We start from the raw sequence: 12354 nt of genomic DNA, 5'->3' as shown, positions 1-12354 counted from the left end.
TGTATCGAACCGTCGCTATATTAACATCTTGAACGCACCTGCGCGGCTTTTATGCATCGTACCGTCGCTATATTTAAATCTCGAACGTACCTGCGCGGCTTATATGTATCGAACCGTCGCTATATTAACATCTCGAACGCACCTGCGCGGCTTATATGTATCGTACCGTCGCTATATTAACATTTCGAAAGCACCTGCTCGGCTTATATGTATCGAACCGTCGCTATATTAACATTCGTACGCACCTGCGCGGCTTATATGTATCGTACCGTCGCTATATTAACATCTCGAACACTCCTGCGCGGCTTATATGTATCGTACCGTCGCTATATTAACATCTCGAACACTCCTGCGCGGATTATATGTATCGTACCGTCGCTAAAGTTACATCTCGAACGCTCCTGCGCGGATTATATGTATCGTACCGTCGCTATAGTTACATCTCGAACGCTCCTGCGCGGATTATATGTATCGTACCGTCGCTATAGTTACATCTCGAACGCTCCTGCGCGGATTATATGTATCGTACCGTCGCTATCGTTACATCTCGAACGCTCCTGCACGGATTATATGTATCGTACCGTCGCTTTATTTACATCTCGAACGTACCTGCGTGGCGCATATTTATCGTACCGTCGCTATAGTTACATCTCGAACGCAGCTGAGTGGCGTATATGTATCGTACCGTCGCTATAGTTACCCTCGTACACACTTGCATGGTGTAAATGTATCGTACCGTCGCTATAGTTACATCTCGAACGCATCTCTGTGCCGTATATGTATCATACCGTCGCTATATTTACATCTCGTTAGTACTTGCGTGGTGTATATGTATCGAACCGTCGCTATATTAACATCTTGAACGCACCTGCGCGGCTTATATGTATCGAACCGTCGCTATATTAACACTCGTACGCACCTGCGCGGCTTATATGTATCGTACCGTCGCTATATTAACATTTCGAACGCACCTGCGCGGCTTATATGTATCGAACCGTCGCTATATTAACATCTTGTACGCACCTGCGCGGCTTATATGTATCGAACCGTCGCTATATTAACACTCGTACGCACCTGCGCGGCTTATATGTATCGTACCGTCGCTATATTAACACTCGTACGCACCTGCGCGGCTTATATGTATCGTACCGTCGCTATATTAACATCTTGTACGCACCTGCGCGGCTTATATGTATCGAACCGTCGCTATATTAACACTCGTACGCACCTGCGCGGCTTATATGTATCGTACCGTCACTATATTAACATCTCGAAAGCACCTGCGCGGCTTATATGTATCGTACCGTCGCTATATTAACATTTCGAAAGCACCTGCTCGGCTTATATGCATCGAACCGTCGCTATATTAACATTCGTACGCACCTGCGCGGCTTATATGTATCGTACCGTCGCTATATTAACATCTTGAACGCACCTGCGCGGCTTATATGTATCGTACCGTCGCTATATTAACATCTCGAACACTCCTGCGCGGATTATATGTATCGTACCGTCGCTATAGTTACATCTCGAACGCTCCTGCGCGGATTATATGTATCGTACCGTCGCTATAGTTACATCTCGAACGCTCCTGCGCGGATTATATGTATCGTACCGTCGCTATAGTTACATCTCGAACGCTCCTGCGCGGATTATATGTATCGTACCGTCGCTATCGTTACATCTAGAACGCTCCTGCGCGGATTATATGTATCGTACAGTCGCTATAGTTACATCTCGAACGCTCCTGCGCGGATTATATGTATCGTACAGTCGCTTTATTTACATCTCGAACGTACCTGCGTGGCGCATATTTATCGTACCGTCGCTATAGTTACATCTCGAACGCAGCTGAGTGGCGTATATGTATCGTACCGTCGCTATAGTTACCCTCGTACACACTTGCATGGTGTAAATGTATCGTACCGTCGCTATAGTTACATCTCGAACGCATCTCTGTGCCGTATATGTATCATACCGTCGCTATATTTACATCTCGTTAGTACTTGCGTGGTGTATATGTATCGAACCGTCGCTATAGTTACATCTCGAACGTACCTGAGTGGCGTATATGTATCGTACCGTCGCTATAGTTACATCTCGAACGTACCTGTGTGGCGTATATTTATCGTACCGTCGCTATAGTTACATCTCGAACGCACCTGAGTGGCGTATATGTATCGTACCGTCGCTATATTTACCCTCGTACACACTTGCATGGTGTAAATGTATCGTATCGTCGCTACAGTTACATCTCGAACGCATCTCTGTGCCGTAATATGTATCATACCGTCGCTATATTTACATCTCGTTAGTACTTGCGTGGTGTATATGTATCGAACCGTCACTATATTTACACATTATATGTACCTGGGTGGCGTATATGTATCGAACCGTCGCTATATTTTCATCTCGAACGTACCGAGTGGACGTATATGTATCGAGCCGTCGTTATTTTTACATATTGTACGCACCAGTACATTACATGGCGTAATTGTATCGAACCGTCGCTATATTTATAAATGTCGTACGTGCCTTCGTGGCGTATATGTATCGAACTGTCGCTATATTTTCAGCTTCGTCCGGCTTGGACGAGTTTACTGATGTATTTTCGACTCAGCGTGTACATATAAACGCGTTGTTTATATATTCCGTCGTGAAATCCCTTTATCTTTTTATACCGTACTTGATTATAATGTGATGCAGTTATGTATTGTTCATGAAGTCGATATATTTGCGGTTCAAATGTGCCGACGTGTCAACTGTTAACTTAGTTGTCAGATGGATGAAGTATACGCCAACATGTCATTTACCACTGACGAAGAAGGCGGTTTAGAAAAAAACGTTTGAACAAAACTAACAATATATTTGAAAAAAAGAACATGTTCCCTTATAACAAAAATCTGACTGATTTCATGTCCTAAGTGGAACAGTCTATATGTATATATAACGTCTGGCTTGTGCTATGTTGAATGAAAACAAGAGTCTAATTGAGCGAACGACAATGCTCGTCTGTCGTTTTCAATCAGTCAAAAAGGGGCATTACTCCACAATTATTAAAGTCAGAGTTGTAGACCTTGCTGTAAATGTGGACATTGTCTATAGGTACAGAGTGTATTTGAATAACTTAAACAATGTTATATATCCGAATTGGAACACATATTTTATAAGTAATTTCCTTTATTTGCAAAAGAACTCGGAATAACCGCAGGAATCCTAGCTGAAGACAAATATTTGATGTTACGTCTCATGAGTCAGCAGATTGGTAATGGAAGAAGGAAATATCTGTCCATCAATGAACATAAAATTATATCAAAACATGGAATAGGGAAAACGATCTAAATCTCTGTATCCAATTGCATCCATAATTCATTTAAATCAGGAGTGTTTGATGCACCGGATATCTTGCAAAAGTGGTATCTAGTAATGTAATAATGTATAGTGTGTCGCTTGTCATTAATTAATAAGGGACTGGAAGTGGTTAGCATCGGAAACGCATACAAAATAATTAATAGGCTGCTTTCATGCAATGAATTGAATCGCAGAGAAAGTTAGAGTGAATCAACATTTCACGAGTTCCGTTAATCTGTTGTTTTCATACATAATTATTGTAAATACTGGCGCAATCATCGTCATTTGGTTTAGAGTTGATTAATGAAAATAATGCATGAGCTTGCAATGGTTATTTTAAAGAATTATGGAAGAAAATCAAAACCTAAATGGGCCATTTGTGGAACAATTCCTCTTATTCGCTAAATAAATGTCTAGAAATTTAACCGAGGTTTCATAAAAAGACGCAAATTCTGTGCAGCAAAATGTATAAAATTGGTAAACTTTTTCGGTTGGTTCAAGTAAGAAAAATGTTTATTGGTTGGTCAGTATTTATCCAATAATTCATATTTACCAATCAAATCATATAAATTAGCAAACTAACCAAAAATAACATGTTGTTTTACACAATAGACTGCAGGGGAACTGAAATTTGAACAAACATGAACCACATCTCGTACCATAAGGTCATTTCAACAGCCATTTACACATCACGTAACCCAGCCAAAGAATGTAAATTAGTTTGTAATATTAGTTTCAATGCGATAATAAGGCGACAAGAAATGAAATGTGAGTCGGACATACAATCTGACGACTTGTATGAAATCCATTAGCACCTGTTAACTGCTTCAGCTCATATTGTATATGCCATTAAATGAACTTGAACTAGATGTCCGGGTAGATTAGAGCGCCGTGCGCGGATGTTGTGAATATGGGACGTAATGAGACAATTGTTGAAGCCAAGGTGTACCGGTATGAACATGAGTTTTGTTAGTGGTAACATGTGCATTAAGTTTCATTGAAATAATATCACGATTTTTAAAAGGGCCAGGTTTAAAGGCGCACAATAAAGGTTGATGCATTTTTAAAATGTTTTAATGCATTATATCAAGTTTATGTCATTTAATTAGTGGCTACGTGGCCACAGATTCTCCAGTTAAAAAGCACCAATACATTGCTAATAGTTTGTATCTGTACCTTATTTATATGCATTTTTGTTTTGTTTTTATCTTTAACGTCAGATGAGCTAAACACGATAATGCATTATAATTAATTTTAATTTGTTTCGCATCAGCCCATAATTTGTGCCTTCAATGTGTTTGCAAGAAAACATGAAGGCTACTAAAATACATGACTGTCTTCCTGAAAACAACAAAAAAAGAACATGAGACTAGTATAGCTAATGTGGCCTTTATATAAAATAATAGTCAAAACAGAGTTAACATTGTACCGATTGTTCAGGACTTTGTTCATGTTAACAACGTTAACATCGTCGTTGTCAACTTTCAAATAGTTACTGCTTTGGAAATGTAAATGGATACACTTGCTATCTGCAGTATTTCTAACAATATTTCAGACAACTGCTTTAGCTGAACTTGTTTATATTTAAATATGAGAGCACAAAATCAAACATTCCATGTTTAAAAGTTAACATCGATGTCATTTACTCCGTTGATCACTAAAGGTAAGACCTGAACAATCGGTCTAGGGTCTTTAAAAGACTTTTGACAATTGACATGAATCAAAGTGGAACTTAGCCTAGGTCTCAGGGCCCCCGCATCTTAGTCGATAACCTTACGCTGCATAAGAGCGTCAAGTTATCGACAGAAGCTATGCGATAACTGTCATTAATGCTATTCCATTGAAACATATAACCCCTGGTGGGGGGCACCCTTAAAATATACCACCCCCACCAGAAGCAAACTAATCCTTTTGGGGTCCAGAAAAAGACACCCGCCCATATACTATTTAAATAATTGCCTCCCCCGCGGGTTATATGTTTTACTGGAATAGCCCTTAGGGATTTTAATTGAAACGCAGCATACACCGAAAATCGATCTACATCAGATTTATTTTTAAGATTTGCAAGAAAACTTAAGATATAAGAAGGAGATCCTTTTGCTTGTCAAGGTAAGCTACTCCTGCAATAACCTAGTCAGCCAGGCTGATGGATTTTGTTTCCTGTTAATTCATATAACAATATGATTATTTAACAATTCGTCTGATAGAATTACTTTATTACAAGATATTGCACACAAATACAAAATTCAATATATTACTGTCCAGGAACAGTATGATTTTAAATAAGAGCATTTTCAGCACATTTTAGTAATTTACATCAAAACCATGTACTTAAACATGTACATGTATACCAGTACTTCATGTATGCTAGACTCGATCATACATACCGTATTTATCTCTTTTGTTAAATAGATCTTTGGAAGTCATTAGTATTATCTTTATAGTATGAAGGCATTAACAACAACAGTTTGTACAATGAAAGAAACAATAACAATGTTGTTCAAGTAAAAAGCTCAAGTACTTCTTGTACATGCAATACATGATGATTTGCATCCCAACAGAGACCTTTTCCCTGTTAAATTAACATTTATTACAATAAGGAATTACTTGACTTAAAATACATCACTGAAAAAAGTCCTTCAAGATACAAACACTTCTTGGTCCCATGCAAACGTATAATAGTTATTTAATCAAAGATCCAGTTTCAACAAGGATTTTTATATCACTACACAGTCGTAAATATTTGGAGAAGTGCTCTCATATATATATATTTAAACATGTTACATAGAAAAAAACAGTGGGGTCATCCCATTAAAGGTTGTATTGTATGATCACTATTTCAGATGAATATTTCTGTATAGTTATTATAATTGTCAGTATAGGCAAAGTTTGATTTTGCAAGTACAGCTTTAAATTTGCTTTGTGACCATCAACATATATATATAAATATTCAGCTTAAGTTCTTGATAATCTGACAATTTGTGATACAATAGTTAATAATATTAGCCTACAGTAGGATTAAAAAAAGTTAAGAACATGAAGTATAGTTAAAGTCACTTAAAGATCAATATGACAAATTGCCATTGATCTCAACATATTATAGCTGACACTCAGCATTTTAACAATAGAATATCTATGGGATAACATCTCAAAATCCAGGGAAACAATGTAGTGGCACAAGTTCATGTTGATACAAGTTTTCCTGCACCTAGTCAGCACAACAGCCAAATTGGATGCCACATCCCCAGCTAGTCTTCCCCCACAGGCACAGCATCCTCCAGCCTCCGTATAAACTTCAGTCGAAGCTCTGTGATGTTGTCACCCTTCAGTTGATCCTGTACAAATCGAACATCAACATCCATCTGTACCTGTTCACATAAAACATAAAGCTATCACAGTCATGATCAATACACCCAGATCCTGTTTAATTGTTTCAATGTGGAATAAACAGTTGAAATGTCAAAAATTTGGCAGGTGCATCACAATCTATGCTGAATGAAATTTCTAATAAGTCCCATAAGTGAAGGTGCAATATTTTAGGAACTACTTGCAGCATAATATTTCCCTGTGTCAAGGGGCTTAACTATTGTAAGACTGCATGTAATGTGACAGAAATGACACACAAAACAGCCTTTGCTGACAAACATTAACATTGCATTAAAGTTTCATGTGTGTAAATGCAATACTTTTGTAGGTATATGCGTCAAGCGATTTTTTCAGAGACAAGACACGACGTGAAGGGATAGACATACACTTAACAAATTTTGAATGTCAGCCCAATGAAACTTTTTACACAATTTCTGTTGACAAATATTGTAAGTTTTCTTCTGTTATATTTAAAACAATTTTCAATTTAATCTTATAGGCATTCTCGTACACCAGGTCAATGATGCTATGCGTACAGCAGATTAGATTTTTTATCATTATCAAACCTCTGATGAATGAGAATTTTTATAGGAAGCTTATGAATTTCTCAGAGCATTTGCATTGACTGAAATGTGAGTCTGTTAAAATCTCAAAACTTAAGAAATTTCCATTAAGAAGCGTTAAGACTTTCAACTAAAAAGCAATAGTGAATGTTTTTCATTTGTTTAAAGATATGTTCAGCCACTGTCAACTCCCAAGCTTTAACAGTTTTTATTTTCAAATTCAGTTTTTATTGGTGTTGAATTGCATTCAAATTCTGCCATGCCCAATGTGACTTTGGGTTTTAACATTGTTACCATATATCTTTTTTAATTTGAAAGATTTACAGTTGAAACTTGTTGGCTCGATATCTCATGGCTCGATATCCTCGTTGGCTCGAACCAAATTAAAAGGACCGATTTTTATTTACTCTTTGTTCATATGAATTTCGATCGGATCGCTCCACGCTCGAAGTCGTTTTCGCGGTCCCAAACAAGAATTTCACACTTTGATTTGTTTGCTTGGGTCGATGTCATTTTCGCGGGTTCAGTTAAGAATCTCACACCTTCATTTTTTTGATAAGCTTCATTTAGCACAAGGCGCTAATCGATTAAAATTGCTTGACTGATATTATAATTATTATCGAATTTAAATGGTTTAACAGATTGAATAAACATGCCATCACTTTAAGTTCTGTCTCTAATTGTTATCAATCCCTAAATTACTATGCATTTTGATATAGCTTTTAAGCTATGTTTGTGTTACCCACTGTTTACAATTGCTTGTTTTCGCATAAATCTATTTTTATTATAAATAAAAAAATAAAATGATATTTTCTAATAATTGAATAAGTCATATTACGAAATTTAGGGTGGGTAACTATGCCCAATAAATACTCTACCTTCTCTTGCGGAGATAGCGTAGCCAATAACAAACGAGGTAAATAAGACTTTATGTAACAAATGAAAAAAATAACATTCTGTAAGCAATCCCGCTTGGCTCGATATTCTTGAGGCTCGAAGTACTTTGGCTGGTCCCTAGAATATCGAGCCATCGAGTTTCGACTGTATCAGGAATTATCAGCAAAAATGTTGCACAGGAATTACTAATGCAATCAGGAATGACACAAATTTTGAAATGTTTTCACTATTTTTATTTCAGTGTAAAGTGAACAATAAGAAAAATTGAGAATCAGTAAGTTGTATTGTTAACTACAATAAACTAGACGCCAAATGGTGATATGTCAAGCCTGTTCAAAGAGCCTTTGACACAGACATAATGCTGGGTAAGATAAAGTTCAGACAAGGATATTATCAAATTTTGACCTTGACCTTTAAGGTCAAGACCTTGATCTTGTGCGGAACACGCAACCTCATCATGATGAATTTTCATGGCAAGAACTTGAAAATTAATTAATGCATGGTCAAGATACACCCTGGACAGGAATCATTGTGGCCTTTGACCTTTGAGGTAAAGATCTGGGTCTTGTGTGGGTTTATATGAAAGAAAAATAGCACACTCATGAATATGTATTGACTATAAAGCTATTCCCCAAAATTTAATTAAACATAAGCACCATCTGAAGAGCTGAAGAGAGCCCTTGAGCTATCCACAGAGTAGATTGGAAGTGTCCAGGACACTACGGCTCTCTGGCAGCTCCACAAAGTGTCTAATAAGGTATGATTCTGTAGATATTAGACCCTATCCCCCATAATTAGTCTAAGTAAAATATACCCACCATTTCAAGAGCCCCCTTGAGAACTCCACAGAGCAGATTGGAATAGTTGAGTACATTATGGCCATCTGGAAGCTCGACAAAGTCTATGAGGGGGTTATTCTCTATGAGCAGGGAGAACTCATCACCAGCTGGACTCCAGTTGCTGACTACTGGGGTGATGCCCAGGTACATCTTGAAGGCAGTCTGGAAGTAATGTAAGTTGATATGTGGTTTAAAACTAAGTAGGTACCTACATTAAATCTGTGAGCAGGTTGTTTGTCATTTGTGTAGGGTGAACTCAACACCCACCTGACTCCAGTGGCCAAGCAGTGTGGTGATTTCCAGGCTAATTTGAAATGTACTTGTAGCCTGTGATGTATGGTTATCGCAGTAATTTGGTAAAATAAAAGCAAACATGGTTCAAATGTGTTTTTTTGAAATGTATTATCAGATTGTTATATATTCACCCATTCTGTGGCAACAGGTCAATGACAACATATAGAGATTTAAAGCTTGATTTATAGATAAAAAACAGTGAATGAAATGTGTACAAATGAAAATCAAAATGAGGCATGGGCATCAAAAATGGACAAGAGCAACACAGGCTGAGGGGCATTGTCGGCGACCACGGTATTTTCTTCCGTAACACTATATGTAACATGGATGGGAAAATTGACTGACAAAATCTGGATCATATTAATTTGCATGAGGCAATGGAGAAAACTCTTCTGTCAATGAAATAGCATATTACAAATAAAAACTTCAATAACTTTATACTGTCAGTTGTCTCTGCAGGCGGGTGGTCTAACAGCTGGTTTAAAATTTGTAGTGATCAAGCAGATCATATTCAATTTAAGCTTTGGCCACAATATATTTTCTATGGGAAGACATTAGTATGAGCACATTCCATGGAGAACCAATGAAACTGCCTCATAAATTACTGGTAAGCATGATTATGAGATTTTCCTTGCAAAATCACCCAAAATACACAATGAAGACTAAAGCAGAACTTAGTGTATTGGAGTTATCTCACAATGGCTGTGGGTTGAAGCAAAAATATGATTCTCTATATTAAGTATTGAGCACCATAAGAAATGATTGTGTTTCTTGAGTGACGGCAAAGGCATCTTTGCATGCTGATGGTTAGAGCCACTTAAACTTTTTGTTTGAAATAAAATATGCTTATAAATTTTTTATCATTATAATGAAAGAATGAATTAACTTTGTTATAACATCTACAGGGATTAATTACCTTTGATATAACATCTGCAGTTTCTCTGAAGTCATTGCACCGACCCGTATTTGACCTTGCCAAGAAGTCCTCTATCAGTCTAACACCAATGTTGTAGCCCCTACAATTCAACACAAACTTCTCAGTCTGCAGTGGTATCATGTATCCTAGTACTGTCGTACATGTATGATATCATATTTGTTTCATATGAAAAGATGTATTATCAGTATACATATTGTACTGAGAAAGAAGTTCTCTATTTTTATGTTAAACATGAAGAAATATATAAGCTGAAATAAATCAAGACTTCCTTTCTCCTTTCTTCATTTAAAAGAGATGTGATTGACATAGCAGCTGAAGAGCTAAATACCATTTCAATGAGTGGTTTGGTTGCCTCAAATGGTGCTAAGCACTTTGCCCGGAAGCATAAGTGTGAGGGGGGAGGTTCCTTTGAACCATCATATCCTGAGAAATCCACAAACAATTCATATCCCTGATTCTAAATGCTTTAAGATGCTATGTGTCACTGATGGGCACTTACCCAGACTGCTTTTTATGAGCAGTAAACACCTACAGTATCCAAATTATTTATCACATTAAAGGACAAGTAATTGTTTTTATATGCCGATTCTTCAATACTACCATTTTACAATAACATATGCAAGCAAATGGTAAACCTTGTCTGTTTTTCTCAGTCAAATAAGGACTAGACAAATGAAAAGTCAGAATTACTGATTTTATACTCATGTGAATATTGACAGTAATTTTTAAAAATAAAGTGTTAGATAATTTTGAAATTTCAATATCGATAATAAAACCGAAATGGAAAACTAATATTGACCATCAAACTATAAATAAAGGAAATTGTATTTCCATACATTACTTACGTTTAATTTAACAATTTCTGTGTCACGATTGATTTAAATGGGTGCTACATGTAAGTAAAGTAATATAGTTAAATGAAGATAGATTATTGATGACCATAATAAGTTATTGCCAATGTTGGCAATGGACATTAATATGTACTTGCATGTAATAGCGCAATCACAAGAAGCATGTGTTTTAAGTTTCATGTGATTAAATGCCACCAACCTTAAAGCTTAGAAAAAGATAGATTTCTGATGCATAAAAGGTAGATTTTACATTTTTTCCAGCTGTTTGTTCACCTCCTCATCATCCTCATAATCTCTCAGCAGCTGGGCAACTAGGGCGCCATATGTCAGTGTAAACAGCTCACCATTCTACATTGTAAAATTTAACACCTTAAAAAACAATCCTACAAAGTGAAGAAATGTTCATTGCCATTTGAGGAGGTTGGGCTGGATAATGGATTAATACCACAATAATCTGCATAAACTTAAATTACCTGGGAAAATGAAATTACGCAATGACATGACAGTTAATGCATTTATTTTAAATACACATTCAGTCAAATTAAGACTATGTATATTTAACCCTTTTTTTATATTGAAGTTGCTAATTGGTGTACAAATTTATGTATGGGGGAGGGGCTCTAAACCGCTATAATATATATGGGTGTGTGGCATAAATACGGAGACAGGCCCCTGCACTTCAGGCTGGAATTGTTTTCCTAAAGCTACAGAGTGCACACAGCAGACATATTATTGCTTTTCAGATATGAAAAACTCCCCAAACTCCAAAGACATGCAAATTATTGAAAAAAAAATGTGCAATATTATTTACTTTTCTGAATTTCATCATGACAATAAACATATCAAAAGTTTAAAACATACAACTTTTCGTGGATCACTTCCTCGATTTGCTTGTCTAGACATTGCAGTTTTTGAATAAGTGAATAAAAAGGAAAATCTCTTGAATTTATATATTTTTTTTATCTATAATCATCAAGGTCACACGGCGCTTGCAAAATAATCATCAGCATCATGAGGCGCTTGCAAATGATGCACGCAACACTTTAAATCCGTTTTGTTAGCAATCTCTACCGCAGTTACCTCCCCTAATAATTCGCAATGGCTATTCATTATTTTTAAGTAAAGTACTCCAAAACAACTTCTATTACTCAAACTCCATGCTGTTTTCTGGTAAAAATATATGTCATGCTGTAAAATAGTAATGGTGGGGTCACTATAACTTTAATTTGTTTATTTACTATGTTTAAAACAGCCAC

General features: G+C 36.6%; 1 protein-coding gene across 1 annotated transcript; it reads right to left on the bottom strand.

The window, feature by feature from the left end:
* Positions 1–5550: 5550 nt before the first annotated feature.
* On the bottom strand, positions 5551–12095 carry LOC128236559 (trafficking protein particle complex subunit 3-like). Its single transcript, XM_052951490.1, has 5 exons — positions 11960–12095; positions 11349–11446; positions 10227–10326; positions 8996–9178; positions 5551–6719 (listed from the first exon to the last, which is right to left on the bottom strand). The coding sequence occupies exons 1-5, from the start codon at positions 11999–12001 to the stop codon at positions 6600–6602; spliced, it is 543 nt and encodes a 180-aa protein (XP_052807450.1). The 5' UTR covers positions 12002–12095; the 3' UTR covers positions 5551–6599.
* Positions 12096–12354: the final 259 nt, after the last annotated feature.

This window comes from Mya arenaria, chromosome 6 (genome assembly GCF_026914265.1).
Source record: "Mya arenaria isolate MELC-2E11 chromosome 6, ASM2691426v1".
Lineage (NCBI taxonomy): Eukaryota > Metazoa > Mollusca > Bivalvia > Myida > Myidae > Mya > Mya arenaria.
This window is presented reverse-complemented; position numbering and strand designations above follow the sequence as displayed.